General features: G+C 34.1%; 1 protein-coding gene across 5 annotated transcripts in view; it reads left to right on the top strand.

Annotated features, from left to right (window-relative positions):
- The window catches only part of LOC150101049 (phosphatase and actin regulator 2-like), a 305287-nt gene that overhangs the window by 61042 nt on the left and 225291 nt on the right, over positions 1-18954 (top strand). For 3 of the 5 annotated variants that reach the window (XM_090401166.1, XM_090401168.1, XM_090401164.1), the window contains exon 2: positions 18578-18676. The exons of 1 other annotated variant lie outside the window; for it this stretch is intronic. In XM_090401166.1, the coding sequence (XP_090257292.1) occupies positions 18667-18676 (10 nt within the window). In that variant the 5' untranslated portion in view covers positions 18578-18666. Of the gene's footprint in view, positions 1-5347; positions 5486-18577; positions 18677-18954 lie in introns of those variants that run through there. One more of the 5 variants, XM_090401165.1, reaches the window with a different exon arrangement.

Genomic DNA, 18954 nt, shown 5'->3' with positions numbered 1-18954 from the left:
GTACGAGGCAGCTTACCCTACTCTATGATATTGAAACAGAAATTTCAATTCTGCTACAAAATTCATTTAAAAACGATGCTTAGCTCGCTCGTACAATAATACTGTGGGCCGTAATGATCTAGTATGTCCACATATTTGATAATCACAGTACGATTACAAACCTACGCGTACTTCAGCGAGTACTTATGTCCAACTTCGTACAGATCATAAAGACCATGATAAAATTAAAGAACATACAAGACAGCACTCTTAATAGAGTTCAACGGAGTCTTGGCTCTGCTGCGTTTTTTCAGTTTTATCATACCGTAGATAACCAAGGTGGCCTTGTCATTAATGATATTACAGTGTGTGGTTATTATTATTATTACGTTAACTCTCTTGTAGCCAAAGACTCATCGAGGAAGAGATAGAGAGTAACAACTTGACTTAATTTAAAGCTGCTGTTTGAAATATGAGATACTAAGAAATGCATAAATATATATATATATATATATTTTTTTTTTTTATTTCATTGTTTTTAATTCAGCATTAAATTATGACGTGAATTACTGTAGTTTACGTCATTTTCATTCCCCCAGATTACTAAATTCATCGATATGTCTTCTTCAAGTTAAAAAAGTAAAATATCATTAGTCTGTTATGTCGGTTTTTTAGTTACTATTTCAGCATTTTATAACCTGATTATATAAATCATAAAATTTTAGAACACACTTCGCATTGCAGAATGAAATACGACCCAGCCTCTGCTACTAATGGCTCAGTTAAGTAAGTTTGAGCGCGGTTAGTAGTTGGAAGGGGACCAATCGTTCGATGCTGTTGGCACACTCTCCCTCGATGAGTCTTTGGACTCCCTGGAGGTGTCAAATAATAATAATAATAATCTAACATCGAACACACAGAATAGTGATACATCCCATTAATTATGGACACTGACTAAGAAGTTATTACTGACCAAATGAAGGTACATGCAAACGTGTAACTTAATTTAAATTAATAACTCGTGCACATTAAAGCTTGTATTAGTGAAACCGCTGATTATCCCATTTTGTCGATCAAGAATTAAATTCACTTATAGACAATACACAATAACTTTTATGAGTTGATTTGACTAGTTTATAGTCCATGGGTTTATTGCAGTAGGTAGTCTGATTGTTGAACAAACATTATCCAAGATTATGAATGGTGTCGATGGCACAGAATATCCTCACTGCGAGAGTCCCAAACTTTTGAGAATTTGATAGTGTATTTCACAGATGTTGCTATAATAAATTTGTTTCCATTGCTATATTTTATTTTTTAAATATGAATCCTAACAAAAGAAGGCTGCAAATCTCCAGCACATTTTAGTACTGTAAAGTAAAATTATTGCATGTTCATCCTCCTATTCCATCAAAGAATACAAATCTAATGAAAGAATGGCAGGAGCTGTATTAAGCTTAAACTTAATAGTTGAAGCTTGAGCTCAAAAAGGAACTAAATTCTAGCCTAGTTTTTAAGAATAACTTAAAACTTATAGAAGCATTACAGGTCTTTGATGTACAAAATACAAGTTATATCAAAATACTTATCTAAGAAATAAAATGGAATCTTTTTTTTTTTTTTTTTCGAAATAAATTGGTTCAGGATTAAACATTTTCCATTACATTCAGTTCAGTTGCAAATTATTACTAGTGTTATCATCTGTCTTCCTCCATCCTGTCTGTCTGATATAGCTCGACATAGCACTTAGTGTAGCGTGAGGGCTCTCATTCGTTTTAGGGGATTTTCAGAGCTCTGTCTCGCTGTCGCACGTTCGTGACACCAAAATGCTCCGGTTTTTCCAGGTATGACTGTTTTCAAAGATTGAATGGATAATATTTGTACATTGTCCGTCCGTTTGAATCTGAACATTCTCCATCATAACAACAAACAAACAAAAAAAAAAGTGTCTTTAAACGGTTTATTGACACTTAGTAACACAATTTTACGTTTATACAAGCAAAAATGTCTAAGAGAAAATGTTTTTAGTGACAATTTAAAGGAGCAGTACCCGCTTATGAGAAAGCAGCGTTAATGATAATAGCTCAAAAGTGGAATGTTCTTTATGCTGATGTTTAGTGTTACTCATGGATGGAGCGGCAAATATATTATTATTACGCGGGAGGGCACTCTACTCCGCTACACACATTTTATGTAGTTCCCCCCATATCAGCATGCACACACACAAACTGGGCTGTAAACTATGATTAAACATAATCATATTTTCAGCCTATGGATTGCTCAATCTGTTTTCAAGTAATTCCTTAAGGAAAGTTTACCTGCGCTCAAAGTATAATGCTATAGCTGTCAGCATCTTATCATTATAACATGTATGAAAAAAAAAAGGGGGGGGGAATGAAACACTGGAACTCTTAAAAAACAGTGTTGTAAAGCTTCTAATCATTGATCTAAAGGTTGTATCTATTATTGTTAGGTGTTTTGTTCCTGATAATGGTTTAGCAACAGAAATATTAGAATTCACATATTACACTCTTTCTTCATTGATTGTTTCGACAACTCAGTTTTATTTAAATATCTCGGTTTTTATTCATTTATTTTAAAATAGGATCCCTGTGTGTGTGTGTGGGGGGGGGAGTTTCCGCGGTGTTACTGATGATACTATCGTTTCTGTTAGCGTACTGGACCCCATATCACTTCTGTTCTTTCCTCGAGTCTTCTTTCGAAATTATCGTAAGGGCAAATGGAATCAGTATAGGACTGAGTATGTTTTTAGTATTTTGATATGATAGTTCTAATTCTAATAGGTCTGTGCGGTTAGCCTAATGGCTTTGCGCTTCGCAACCATATGCCTGGGGAAGGATTGTCCTAGGTTCGATTCCTGTCGGTGACGTGAGGAGCTGAAACTTAGTTAAGTTAGCCGGTCTTGGACGTGAATGGGCAGTAGGGTTCTCCCCCCCCCCCCCCAGTTTATCCTGGGGTTTTTCATCCCGCAAAGCAATCAAACCGGCCTTGAGAACTCAACACTACAGGACATAGGATACACCGGGACGTAGGGCGGCCGACCACCTTATCCTGTGAACGGCTTGAGGTCCGATGATTAATAAACCCTCGACACCGCAAGGTAAAAGAGGGTAAAAGGAAGCTGAGATGAGTTCTAATTCCTTTTCCCTTTTGTGTTACACCTCTTTCACATGATGGTCCTTTACCATTTCATTGTAGATTGCATACCTGGTTTTTCTTCAGAACAGGAATGCAGTTTTGGTGACCTCAGGAGGTATGTCAGCGTCTGGAAAGAATAATGAAACATTTCAGTTTAGTAGCAGTGATTTCTGTTATTTTCATATAATTTCAATTTGTTCTCGGACTTATTGCACTTGTGGAAAAAAGTCATCGCTCCTTTGTGCGACTATGCATCTCTGTTCAGTCTGTTTATGTTTTCTGTTTAGTAGTTTAATATGACATAAGTCTGAAAATTTTGTGTTATATTACTCCAGGGAACTTGTTTTTAAGCTGGTGTTTTACACCTTGTCTTTCAGTACTGCACTTCAATTGTTATTCCTCTTTCCTTTGTGATGAGATTCCACATGCTCAAAACCATCACGGCAAGAATCGGTAGTCATTTTTTCCCCCCAATAAAATTATTTACATTGTTCCTTTTATGTTATTATAAAAATGTATCGATGTGTTTAATAAAGAATGTATAAAAATGCGTTCATATAATTTTCATTCATTCTTACATTCTTCACAAATAGAAAAGAAAAAAAAAGCGCATATAAAAGGAAAGACAACTGTAAATTACACATTGAAAATAAAAAGTTTAGCAGAAGAATTTCAATTCAAAAAAAAAAAAAAAAGAAAAGAAAAGAAAAAAATTAAATTGTGTGCAAAGCAGCCAGACATTCACTTTTTTTTTCTTCATGTTCAATGATACGTTTTATATTCATACTGTAAATTTTTTAGATTACTAGTTTTTTTGCTTTTGTTTGAAACAAATTCACTAACACTCCTTTTCCTCTATTTTATGGGTGCGCGCTTATGAAATAAACAGTTCGTCAATTAAAAAAATTATACTGAAAACCAATAAAATTCTTTTAATAATAATTATATGTATATATAAAAAAGTTCAAATGTTACAAAATTCCAAAACAGGAAAATCATGCACGTCTAGATGTATTGCATGATTGTAACTCCCATAGTGTATGCTCGACGTAAGACTGTATTTGAAAACTTTTATGAAAAGATGAAAGTTGAAAACTTGTTCCATTTTTCTAACTGAAAATAGAAACAAATCTGACTAGTACATAAACATGCAAAAAAAGTGGAATTAGTAAAAATTTGTTGGACTTGAAAAATATATATGCGTTCTGTTAATTGCGTGTGCTTTCGTGTTTGCGGGAAAAGAGTTTCAGGAGACTGGCGAACTCACGTGTAATCGAAAAAGTCCATATATAGAGATTCCTCTTTCCAAACGAGAATCCAATCCAGATCTTTTTCAACCGTTGAGTTCATGTGACGTCACTCTTCCAGCTGTGCTTGGAGGCGCTACGTACTTAATTTCTTTATTAAAGTTATATTCCAATTTTTATATGAAATATGTTACATTGTATGTTTCTAACAGTAGGAACATCAGAAGGTATATATAGAGCCAAATTATAGATAGTCACGGATGTCAAAATAAAATTTAAACTATAATCAGAACAGTAAAAACTGTTCATTGATTAGTAATTGTTCGTTTTAAGTGCATAGCGAACAGCTGTGCACTTAACGAAAGAGAGAACTATATGTTCATTCGTAGGCTACGTTGTTGATCGCTTCACAGAAGAAAAATTTCTGTCTTAGTATATTTTATACTCTCTTCAAACCTATTGCACCGTCCCCTCCCAAGAAGATTATGCAATTAATGGATGCCTTTATCATTTTTTTTTTTTTTCCTCGCTAGTTTTGATTCGACAGTTTTCCTGAAGATGGCGCCCGAAATAACATTCGTTTTGTTATATATTTTAAAGAAGCATCGACAGCATGCCTTAGTTTTACTGAATTTTAAATTAACCCAGTTCCGGGAGTGGTACAATAATGTACATATGTAATTGTCATTTTATTAAACATGACGAGCTATTCACACTATCGTATTTGAAGTTACTGACTGATCGATAGTGTAACTTTATGAGAAATGGGGAGACCATAGTAGCAGGACACACGTACCAATTTCTTAAATGCTGTATTCTTCATGCATACCGTAACATGTTCGTGCAACTGCCAGAAGTAGCATAGTCCTCGATCCCAGACGGTAACCTCTCAGTACAATGTGATGTCACACGTGAGCCATGTTATTTAGGGCGAGCGTAACTATAGGAAAGATCGTGGCGTAGTGAATATTCTCTGGCATCGAAATCTGGGCAAACGGAACATTACTTATAACCGTTTGTTAAGCGTGTGTTTTTATCAGGTCTAGGTCTACGAAATCGTTGATTAGTTATGGTGATCGAATGTTGTACCAGCAAACAAGGTAAAAGTAGATATAAGAATATTCTTCGGATGCGTGAGTTGCAGACGAAAGTTTATTTTTATTTATTTATTTTTCTTGATGGCTAGAAGGAATGCTTTAGAAAGCAGTGTTGCATATTGTATGTTATATCAATAGTTTTAACCTGTGAATAAGTACTAAATTTTCTATAAGGTGGAAATTCTCTTCCCCCCCCCCCCCCCCATACATACAGCTAACGCCCGCGCTTTGATTTCTGTCTTATAATTATTACTTAATAGCATTGTTATATTTTATATTCGTTTTCTTTTCCAGTTTTAACTGATTTCTTTTTTTCTTTTTTTGCTTTAAACACTTGCATTCGCAAAATGCAAGTATCCGATGATTTTGATATAGTTAATCTTTCGCGAAATTCCCTTTTAAACTTACCGGCTTTATAATTTTCAGCGAATGGTAGTTGACTGAATATAAGTTGAGGATATTCTAACATTGAAGTCAATCATTCATGTTGTTGATGTGAATTACCTATACATAACTGTGAAACATCAACGTTTTGAATAAATAGCAAGGACTTTGGCCACTTTATTCTGTTTTCATAATTGCCTAACTGGATCAAATGTTTCGGAGCGTTTCAACGTAATTTTAAAGAAAGTTTCGTGGATCGGTAAAATTTTGAGAATTGACAGGATTCGTTTGTCAAGGAAAATTGATAACTAATTAGTCATTCTTTTTTTAATTCAATAAACATTATGGCATCATATCAACAAAGGTTGGAAACCTAGCAAATTTCATTTATCTAATCATGATTTCTATTTAGAAAAATCAGCAATTTTAAATTACTGTTGTGTTTAGCTGAATATATTTTTTTTTATTCAACTTCTACTGAGCAAGGTATTGTTTATTTACTAACGTTTACATTAGCAAAACGGCTTTTTATTACATTAGCAACATAAAGGCTTTTCATACCTAACATTTTTTGCCATCCGTCGATCGTCATCAGTGGTCTGTTGCTATATGATACGTTCAGATGCCTAAGTTTAAATGTGAGTAGTCTACTAAAGACCCGTGGCGCGTATCGCAAGGGCGGCAATGGGATGGGCGAGTGGAGCAAAGAGCTCCATGTATTCTTTTTTCTTTTTCACTTTGACTTGATATCGAGTTACAAAACTAGAAATAAATGAAATACACCAGTTTAAATAAATAAAATAATGGGAAGGAAAACAAAAACATTAAATAGGGGTGGTTGTATGGTATCCTCCTGCGGCGAGGCCTTGGAGGTGTTACGCAACCTTTCGTCAGACCCTACGTTATGCTCTAGTATTTAAGTTTGGAATTGTTGAAACATACAGTAAAATCTGTACTTTTTGTTGGAAATCAATAAAAATAATTGTGGATAACCATTTGCTGGTGTAATCAGCTAACATAATGAAATTGAATTAGCTGGGTGATTATTTCCAAATCTTTGACTGAAAAATGTGGCATAATAAGATCCTCCTCTTTATCCCCACACTCTCACTGGCATGAATCCAGTCAGATACCTTTTTTTTTCCTTTGCTTATTGAGTGTTAGAAGTTGCTTGCAACACTAACCGTTGGTCCTTAGAGCCAGATTTCCACATTAGTACCGTTGGTTAGCTAGGCATTAGATAATATGTTGTAGGTCAACAACTTTTCTTTCGTGGGATTATAATTTTTTCTGACTACTTTCTTAGGATCATAAATAATTGGTGTTAATTTTTTGCAAGATTTATTTTTGCAAATATTTTAAGTGTGTGTCAGTTACAAAGTTTAGATAAGTGGACAAGAGGAAACATGTTAGAAACTTATGTTACTAAAGAGTTCAGATGTTTTTCAATACATGAGTAAATGCAAGAACTAGGGATTACCTCTGCGAGTTTTGTAAGAGTGGAGAATGTGAATGAATGGAATGGATTGTGAGAGATAATACTGATCTATCCTTAAAGCTGGGTGCTGTGACAGTAAATAAATTAGAGGTCTGATACGTATTGTGTGAATAATGGTTAGTGTGGGCTGCCCACAATGCATCTCCTAAATCTATGCATATACTCGTAATAATAATAATACTAGCAGTGGTGAGGCACAATGAGAAGCATATTGTCTATTAAAGCAGTTCTTTATAGCATACCATTTAATTATCATAGATGAATTCTTTCACTTGTTGTGTAACCACAAGGCCTGAAGTGGCTTGGGGGAAAAAAGGGGTTCCATGTTTGGTTCTCTAGAGTTGGGGTTTCAGAATTATCTAATCTTTAGACTGTTTATACAAAAGTAATATAGGCAAATAACCTCTTTGTGAGTGGGATGAACATAAAGAAAAGTTCCATTCACAAAAGGCAGACAACCTATTAGTAAGTCAAGTAGAAGGGACTGCTGTTGAATCCAAACATGTTTAACTACTTTCCTTCTTAAAGTGATAGTGTCATATAAAGCAATGAAAATCAAATGTCTTGGAAAGATAGATAAGTGGGGGGTAGTAAATGGAAGGCAATAGAAATCAAGCAGGAACATGGATTATAAATGTTTGTGCTGGGATTTGAACCTCCAGCCTGCATGTGGTAAAGGTTTTATTTGGCTCTGAGTCTGGGATGCCTTCAATCATTTCATAATAAATTCTAGATGAATGAAATATTGAATTTTTTATTTTTATTTTTTTCCCCCTTCCCTTATATGGAACTGTCTTTACTATTACAGCAGTATTATAGTGCTAGCATGTTCTGCAGACATGCCAAAATGATTTGTTTCAATATTGGAATACCGTGAGTCAGCATAATAATATAATTACAAAAATAGAGGATAACTCATGTTAAAACTTATTTATAGGATTTTTGCCTAAGATCATAGGTATCTTCAGTACAGGATTATAGAACAGCAATCAACCAGTAACAGACAATTCTGAAAAAAAACACCACCTTAGTAGCTAATGTAATAAAAACGGTCAATAATTTCTTAACTTAAAAAAGAAATGTGGATATATATGACTACCCAAAAGTAAATTTAGGAAAGATTAGTAGATTTAAATAGTACTATCTCTCATAAAGGGGATACATATAGACCATTGGATCTGGTTAAGTTAAGAACAAGATTTTTAGTGTAAAGCCTCCTCATCCATTTTCTTTTTGAATTTAAAGTGCTGAACTGCTTGAAGAATAACAATAATTTTAATTACTACTAAATTTGGCAAGGGAAAGGCTGTTGTTCAAGAATATGATAGAAAAATATCTATTACTTCAAGACTATTCTATTCTACTTATAGGCCCATTACTTCTGATCCTATTTGCAGTAAGATAAATAGACTTAATTCTCTTATTGATAATGTGTCCAATTGAAATGAACAACAAAAAAAAGTCTTCTTGGTCGTCCACCTAGATTACACTGTTGACAAATGTATTTGGACACCTTGTGTGCCATGTAAATTTCAGATCCTATCACATGCAGATATTTCCTGTCAGGTGTCTTCTCCCTCCAGGAGATTGACTACTATGTGTCTCCACCATGTCCTATTCTGTGCCCCTCTTCTGCATTCCTCATATGAGAGATAGGTCCAGTCTTCTATATTTTTCATCCACTCCAGTCTTTGTTTTCCTCTCTTTCTCTTTCCTTCAACAGTCCCTTACAGGTGTCCTTTGTAGGCAGTTATGTCTCAGATGTCCGAAATAGCTGACTTTTCTCTTTTTAATTTCTTTTATCAGGCTCCTGTTATGTCTACCATCTCTAGTACCTCTGCATTTGTCTCTTTTTCTTTCCATGATATTCTCATAATTCTTTGAAATGTGGATTGTCCATCCACATTTCAAAGGCATCCAGTTTTTACACACTCAGATTGGAGAGTGTCCATGTCTCTACTCCATATAATAATGTAGGCCATATGTAGCATTTGGAGATTCTTAGTCTTTTTTTCAGATTTAATTCTCTAGATGTTAGTAGATTTTTCATACTGTTGAAAGTTGACCTTCCGATTTCAATCCTTTTTCTAACTTCATCTTCTGTCCTGCCATTCTGTGATCAAGTGTCCAAGGTATATGTATTTTTGCACCTGTTCTAATTTATTTCCTTTTATATCGATGCATATTTTTGGCATTTTCTTTTCTCTTGAAATTATCATGATTTTTGTCTTTTTAAACTTGAAACTAAGGCAATACTATTCACTATACTTGATGGATTCATCTATAAGAGTTTTGAGGTCATATTTGTTTTCAGTTAGAAGAACCATTTAATCTGCATATCTTAGGTTATTAATATTTCTGCCCCTACAGTGATTCCTTTGAGGTTACTAATTTTATTAAATATTTCTTCTGTGTATAGGTTAAAGAGAATCAGAGAAAAGACACAGCCTTGTCTCACACCTTTCTGAACTGGGAATTCTTCTGAGGTCTCTCTATTTATTCTCAAAGATGCAGTCTGTTCCCAGTAAAGATTAGTTAATAGCCTAATGTCTTTTCCATCCATGCCTATTTTTGAAAGGATTTCAATTAATTGTTCATGTTGGACATTGTCGAATGCCTTTTTGTAATCTATGAAGCAAAGGTACACATCTTTTTGTTTTACTAGATATCTTTCTATGATGGTTCTGACGTTGAAAATACCTTCTCTTGTACCTACATTTTCCTTGAAGCCACTTTGTGTATCATTTATTTCTATGTGTATTTTTCTTTTATTTCTTTCAAGAATAATATATAGGAGGACTTTTGATACTTGACTGATGAGGCCGACTGTCCTGAACTCTTCACATCTTGTAGCTTTTATTTTTTTGGGAATTGGAATGAAAATTGAGTGATTAATATCTTTGGGTAGAAATCCAGTCTCATATATTTTATTGCATAATTTTGTTAGAAATTTCAGTCCTCCTTCATCGAGAGCCCTCAACCATTCTGCCAAGATGTTATCTATTCCTGCAGCTTTATGTGGTTTTAGTTTTCTGACAGCATTTTCAACTTCACAGAGTAAAATGGATGGTCCTTCTAAATCTGTCTGTTCAGGAATATCATTTCTTTGTTGTTCATATAATTTCCTTGTGTATTCAATCCATCTTTCCATGATTTCTTTTTTATCCATTAGAATATGGTCCCTTGAGTCTCTAATGACACTTGCATGGTTTGCTGTATTTGTTCTGCTTGTCATTTCTCTGATCTTTTCATGCATTTCTCTGCTTCTGTGTTTTCTATCAAGGTTTTCTATATCTATACATTTATATTTAATCCATTCCTCTTTGGCTTTCCTGCATTCTTTTTTTATTTCTTTATTCATACTTTTATATTCAGGTTTGTTCTTTAACTTTTTTCTTTGTTCCATCAACATCAGTATTTTTTCATTCATCCAAGGTTTACTCCTTTTCCTTTTTAATTGTGGGAGTGTATTTTTGGCTGCTTCATTGATGCTATTCTTGAATGTTTGCCAGTTAATGTTAATTTCATCAATTGGCATTCTATTTTCTGTGTGAGTTGTGGTGTTAGACTTGTTAAGGGATTTTGTGAATTCTTTTATAAAGTGGTCTTTAAGTTCTTGGTTGTTAAGTGAGTCTGAATTATAAGTTTCTCTTATGAATAGTTGGCTTGGTATCTTAAGTTTTATTTTGATTTTTTGGAATCACTGGGTTGTGGTCCGATCCTATGTCTGCTCCAGGATATGTTTTTGTTTGTGTTATTGCATTTCGGAATCTTTTGCTTATTATTATATAGTCAATTTGGTTTCTATAGATGTCCCCAGGGCTTGTCCAGGTATATAGTCTTCTGGGAGGATGTTTAAATTGAAATGAATTGAATTAATCTTTCACCTCTTTCATTTATGGTTCCAAGCCCTTTGTTTCCCATGCAAAATGAGATTTTTTCTGAACCCACTTTTGCATTTAGGTGGCCATCAGTATAATAACATCATCTGACTTAGCACTGGAGACTGCAGTTTGGATGTCTTCATAAAATTGTTCCAACTCTTCGTGATCTTTGGTTGGTGCATATGCTTGGATAATATACAGGTTGAATGGTTGTGCAGTTATTTTGGCTGTTATGATTCTGTCATTTATGGGCCAATATCCCTGTAGAGATTTTGCAATTCTATTACTTAGGACAAGTGCTACTCCATTAAGGTGTAAGTCACTGCCAGAGTAGATTATAGTGTGATTTTTTCTTCTCATTATGCCTGTATCTGTTCACCTCACTTCACTGATACCTGCAATATTGGTCTTCATCATTTCTAATTCCTAGAGTAGGTTATCTAATTTGCCTGCCTTGTAGAGTGTTCTGACGTTCCATGTTACTATTTTCGAGAAATTGTTCCTGGTCTGATTATTAGACAAAGATATCTGAGAATATCCTCCCTGCAGGGTTTGGGATATTATCTTCATACATTACCTTAGTAGTTCTTGTCTTACAATTCCCAGTTTCAAGCTCTTCTTCCCTGTAGCTATAAGAGCTGATGGTTGCAGAGGGTCTCAACCACATCTCTAACTTCATATTGTGACATGGTATGTTTCATGATTGACAATGGATAAATACGTGGTGAGGCTCTGATCTCTTCAACGACGGCTGGCCATAAGTCCCTTAGATGTCAGGAGTGTGCCCTCGATGTGCCACACATTTTGCTGTCATGCCCTTGATCAGTCAGTGTTGATTCTTCTGCCATCTTGGCCATTCCAGACTTCTTGCACATAAGGGGTGACATTTCCTATTTACAGCATTCTATATTGCTGATACCCTCACTTAGTTTAGTCTGCCAGCTGAGACGGTTTACTGGGGGGTGTGGCCGCTGGTGTACACTACCAACTTCTTGGAGCCACAAATGAGAGTTGAGTGTATGTGAGGACCAGAGCCCAACATCCTGACCCTGAGATCAGCGGCTGACATCAATACTAAGATGCTACCTCTCTATACACCCCAACTCTTTGTCTTTGATAGATTATCACATAACAAACTAGTGGTTAAATTGGAACAGATGAGGTTGGATAGTAGATTAGTGCATTGGATTGGAGATTGGCTGTCTGATAGGCATCAACAGGTTGTGTATTGGATAAGGGGATAATATCCCAGAAGAGGAAAGTCAATAGTGGCATTCCCTAGGGTCTGTTTTTGGGGACATTGTTGTTTAATTTGTATGTAAATGACATTGGAAAGGGTATAAATGATGATATCCAGTTGTCTGCAGATGACGCAAAGTTCAGTCGAGTTATGAGAAGTAGAGCAGATGTAGCTTTACAAGAGGACCTAAATAGACAGTCTGAATATGCGAGTGAGTGGGGATGTCAGTTTAACGTTACAAATGATAAGGTTTTAAAATTTGGGAAGGAAAGATAGGATGAAATTTCATGGATATTTTGCTCAAGTTGTGAAGATGATACAGCAGATTATGAGAATGATGTGGATAACACCAACATGTAGAAGTAAGAATGTTTTGATTCCACTGTACAACGTTTGATCAGGCAACATATGGATTACTGTGCACAGATTTGGTTGACAGGATTTCAAAAGGATGAGGAGTGTTGGAGAGGTTACAAAGACAATTGACTAAAGAGATTTTATCTTGTCTGAGAATCTGGATATTGAATTTAAAGGTAGGTGAATTGAGATCGTTTGTATCCATTACAGAAGATAAGATTGCATTTTAGTGGCATTGAAGCATGAATTGGTATTTAAGTCGCAGTACAATGAGCTGTGCATGTGAGAGTGGGACCTCCCACGATGAGTCTCTTGACTCCATGGAGGTCTGTTAATAATAATCCTTCAGGTCACTTATTGAGATTGGGTGATCTGGGGGAGTGAGCTAGTTTTTGGAGAAGGTCTGCACTTAAACAATTTTCCACTGATGTGAGATCTGCTGAAGTGGTCCCAAAAACTACCTTCCGTTAGATGATTGCCTATGTTATAGCTTCTACTAATGAGGCCTTTGTCAGGGTCCTCTGATAGAAGTTTTTTCTTGGGAGACGAGTGGTTCTGCTGGCGATAGGGTTTGCCTGTAACTGACTGGAACCACCAATAAGTATCTTTGAGCAATCAAGAGTTAATGAGTTAAAATGATCCTTTGAGTCACTCAGTGAGTTAGAGTTGAGTGATTTGAAGAATCACCTAGTTTTTGGATATGACCATTTACTTTAACCAAGGTCTGGGTAGTGGATCTTCCCATAATGTTGGAAGTTTTTTCCACTTGGTTAGACTATAATAAATTTAGTTTAATCCTTTATCCAAGTGTAAGCAAACAAAGTTTGTGCCTGAAGTATCTTCAGGACTGTGGCAACTCATGGTAAAGGTGGACAATTACTCTGAATCGAGAGTAATTCAATAATAAGGTGGTATACCTTTTGGCAACTTGTATAGGTAAATATGATTTCTCCATTGCTTCTGCCTTAGCATCACCACTTTTGGGTCAGGCTCCCTCTGGCAAGACCTTAGGACATGGGTTGGCACTGTGTAGGTCTTTAAACAAAAGTTTACATGTATGACAAGTGCCTGCCACAAACAATTCTCACTTTAGTTTGCATTGCAAGTAGAGCACACATACTGCAAGGTGTCATTGCAGCAGTGGTGAGTATGAAATAGTTAAAACAGGAACAAAATAATATCCATGTGTTTGTTGCATGGAGTAGCTTACCAGACACATAAATTTGAAAATATTTGCATTTATACTTCTCTGTTTTGGGTTCATATTTCTGTGAGCAAATATTGGTTTTCACAATGTAAAACTCATAGGAGAAGATAATAGTGCTGACACAGAAGCTGCTGAAAATTTCAAAATAACATTGAAGGCTATAACTGATGACCAAAATTATGAGACTCACTCAAGAAGTTCAGCAGTATAAGTCACATTAATTTGTACATAATTTTCATTTAAAAAAACACCTTCCCACTCTATTCCATTTCTTTGAAATCTTCCTCTCCATCCCTCAGCTTGAACTGAGGTGCAGCTCTTCAGATTCTTTTATTTATTTGATGCGTATTTTTTTAAAATGAGATCAAAAATGGTTCTTCATTGTCCACATGTTTCTTCATTGAAACATTGCCAATCCCTGCCTTTAGGATGATTGTTTTTTATGTAACTTCAATGCCATACCTGATCAAATGCTCTAGAAATCTTAAGTTACTTTAAATTTTATCCACATTATGCTAACATTTTCAGATAATATATTTTAGCTACATACTGTTTTAAAATTTGTTTCTTTAATTCCAGCTGTTGTTCTGCATCATTTGAAAAGCATCACTCCTTATATAGTCATCTTCAACTTCTAAAAAATGCCTTTTCTGATTGTTTTTCAGAAGAAGCAAAACAAACAAAAAAAAACCCTGGTCTCTAGCTATGTAAAATTTTGAAAAATGATGCTCTATACTGCTGGATGTAGAGCAGCATTTCTTATGATTGTTATTATTGGATCCTACTTCTTCTCAATCTATACTTTGGATCCGATATATAGTTATTACGATGTTCTTAACCTAAAAAATAGTTGCTAGTTGATTTCTAATACAAATATAGAGAAAATTTATATTTATAGACTGCGCCACTCTTAGTTCAAGAATTGAAGATAAATCAACCCTCAACTATTTCTCCTTAATATATATATATACTGGCCGAGTATATTTAACTAACTTAATTCACCCGCTTTGGTTCGAATATTTTATGAATGGTGCAGTAAAAGAGATTCAGGCAAAATACAACTTTTGATTAACAAAAACAAACATTTAATTTTATAATCACAAATTATACACTTAAGATCAAACACTAAAGTTATTATAAACACTTCAGCCTTTCTGATAATACAGTCATACAAACTCAGACAATGGTAAATCTGTTATCTCTATTACAGTCTTCTCACAGTTCCTTAAGTTTCAAATACAATAAAATTTGCACTAACACCTCTTCACAAACAAAACTTTTAATTTTACACTTCAGCTAATTCTCTGCAATAGTTATTGTTAGTATAAGGAAATTCTAGGATGAAACTCACACACTTCTCTGTATAGGAATATTAATGGTTGGAATAATCTTACCAATAATCTTCTATCTTCATCAACTTATACACAAACACTTTTTATAACCGTTAACACTTTTAACAATAATCGGCACTCATTAAAATAAATCTTCAAAGCATTAACTGAATTAATTCACGGTCACTATACACATAAATAAACGTTCTTGCATGAAGTACTACTGATCACTCATGAAATAAGGCAACACACAATAATTCCTTAACTTGAGGTTTTATATGCACAGTTGTTCACTCTTCTGGCATTCAATTAATTCTTTAGACACTACAATTCTAAACACAGCTACCGGTAAACTTCAATTTTTCAGCCTCTACTATTCTCTAGTTACTCGATGCTTTATTTCAAGATTCTGTGTGTCCTTGACAGGTCCGCCCTGAAATTATATCTCAATTCAAGTATCGCTAGTCTAATTAATAGTCTCTCAGCTGTTTTCCGTAGCTATGATTGTTATTCTACAACTTATTAGCTAACTGCTTCCCGACTAGTAGACTTTATTAGCTGCTTGAGTGACTTGCCGACTCGCTATTATCGCACTGTGATTCCCGAATGCCGAATGCTCCGATTCCAACCTAATGCCAATCCTCTCCTTTCTCTCTCTCTTAATCTATCTAATCTCTCTATATTTTCAGCATTCTTCCCTTTTCATATCCATTCTTCCTGCCTAAATTATTCTTGTGATTTCTTTCTAAAACTCTTTTTAATAAACCTTCTCCTCACGTGTTCCAAAACGTGCTCGCTCACTTACATACGTCTCCATGACAACCAAACAAAATATAATAAAATTGAGGTATTGCATACGCTAAACTTCTACAAATAGGAATAAATAAAGAATATTTACATTTCAATTAATGCGCAGTTAAATTATCAAATACAAGTTCTTATAATATTAATATAGTAATGAATAAAATAGCTTAATAATATTTAAGTCTTTTCATTATTAATACATATATCTTTGATTAATTAATTAAATATTAGATAAGGTTAAAGGTAGTAGTTATACGAATATTAAATTATAAACAAGTGAATTACATTAAATAATATTTACAAATGTAGCCTTTGCTATGGCGGATTATGTTGGATTCTGAAGAGCATATTAATAATTTAAATTTCTCTTCATTCAGAATCCAACATTATAATTCCTCTTACTCACTCTGAAGACCATATTTCCTTGCCTCTATCTTTTCACCCTTTGCTCCCCCTCCCAGATCTAAACTGATCTAAATATCTGAACACATTATTTTGCCTAGCTTCATCTTTGTAATAACTGATTAGATAACTTTTTTTTAATAGAGAGGTGAGAAGGAGCAGTTGCTGAACTAGAAATGTGGAGATGCTATGGCAATGCTATATATTGGGATTCTGTAGCATCTCTGTATATTGGGATTCTTCTGTCACTCATTGGGTTGATTTCTTTTATGAACCCTCGGCACATCTTTTCCTTTATTGTATAATTATGGCCAATTTTCTAAAGTTCATTATAGGTGCTTATATCATGTTATTGTATTCTGTAACACTTTCTAATCATTTTCTTAGTTGGTTTTTATTTTACCTGCTGTCCAAATTGCTCTCCTTGCAAATATCATAGTAACCTTTCTAGACATTCTTCAGATAAAAACTGTCTTGTATTTTTACTGCTTCTGTTATTCCACCATGATTTAGTATGGCTTTAAAATTTTTTTTTTTTTTTTCATTTCTGTCCAATTGGTTCTGTTTCATTTTGAGGGATACCATCTCAAAACTCTAGGATTTCCTTTCTTACTATTTCTTCATGAGTCAACATTCTGATCCATATAAAATCTTTGATTAGATAAACATATTATATAGTTTTTCATCCGTTTGTCAGTGCTATTTGGCACTTCCAATCCTTGTCCATTTGGTTTCTTATTTGTTAGGATGACTCCCACTTGCCCTTAAGCAGAAACTAAAGAAAGTATAATGTTATCTTTTTTTTATCTTGTACCAGTTTAGTTTATCATATTTTTGTAATATCTCATTAAATTTGTTTGAAGTCTGGTATAGCTGAGATGCTTGGAAATGACTGAATCATTAGCATATTTCATATGGATTTTTCTATTAACTTTGACTTGTGCTATTTGTTGTTGGTACCTCATCTTGTTTAGACTTTCCCAAAAAAAATTAGAAAATTTATTATTATATCTCTCTGAATTCCTCCATCTTTTAAAATGTTTCTGTAATACAGTTGCCTACTCACAGCATCAAATGTGCAGTTTGTCAGCAAAGCATCAGTATAAATTCTTGTAAATTCTTGATCTCGAGAATATGAATTTGCATCCTACCTTACTCTCATATTGTATTGTCACTTGCTGTGCATACGCTACATATTTGTGTTATTACAAAGCTCAAATGTGTTATGTTATACATGACTTGATTGCCCCACAAGGCTACTGTCATCTTGCTATCTGACAAATGAATAAATCAAAAAGGAATAACTTATACAAGACTTTGCATTGACATGTGGAATGCTGGCAGGAAGATTTTGAAAAGAAGTATGGATGATATGTATTTAGAAGGTGAAGTAAAATGACTGATAAGTTAACTTTAATTGGGAAACTTCTTAGAAGTGATTTCCTTAAAATATAATGGAAATCAAATTGGGAGATGATTATTTTAAAGGATGGGTTACTAGATATCAAACTGTATACTGCAAACAAGTAGTGATAAGAAAGACAACCGATATATGAAAATAAAAATAGGGATTTGAAGAGGAGAGAGGAATTAAAGGAAAAAAAATGCTATGTATGCATGATACAGAAACCGTCATATTTTAAGAATTAAATGGGAAATGCAATCGAAGAAAGTGATATAGTGGAAGAATAAACAGTTTCAGGAAATTTATTAAAAAAGTAAGGAAAAGCAGTATTAGTGTTATGGCATAAATTGAATCAAGAGTTTTATGAAAGATTAAAAAAAATATTACCTACCACAAGATGGAGCATGCCTTGAAAAGAGAATGTAGCTATCATGAAAAATTTGAAGAGGAAGACTCATTGAGAGATGGTAGTAATACACAAGATAAAATTACATTCATTAATATTTCTAAATAAAAAAAAATAATTAAAATTTAAGAAATTGATGTAGTTACTTTTTTTTTTTTTTTTCCCTCATATATACAGGAAAACTTCATTAATTTGAATTCGGGGGATCCAAAAATGCAAATTCGAAATTAAGCGATTGAAATTATCTCATGCTTCTGAATCCATGAATGGTACTGGGTATGTACACATCCTATTTTTTTTCTTATTGATATCAAGCATATTTTCCTACTAGGCCTTTTTAATGCAACTCTAATCCCGTATTGTTCATAACTCTTAAAAATAAAATGCATTGAAATAAGAAAACAGCCAATTGCTTTCCTGGGAATTAGTTTTGTTTCACTGAACACAACCTTACCTTTTCTAAGATTGTGTTTTCCTCTAACTATAGAGTGTATGAATGTGTAGTTTAAAAAAAAAAAAAAAAAAAGGGGGGTCTCAGATTAAGAGATCTTGTT

The sequence above is a fragment of the Typopeltis vanoorti genome, chromosome 12, assembly GCF_054136105.1.
Source record: "Typopeltis vanoorti isolate ZY-2024b chromosome 12, IOZ_Tvanoo_1.0, whole genome shotgun sequence".
Lineage (NCBI taxonomy): Eukaryota > Metazoa > Arthropoda > Arachnida > Uropygi > Thelyphonidae > Typopeltis > Typopeltis vanoorti.
This window is presented reverse-complemented; position numbering and strand designations above follow the sequence as displayed.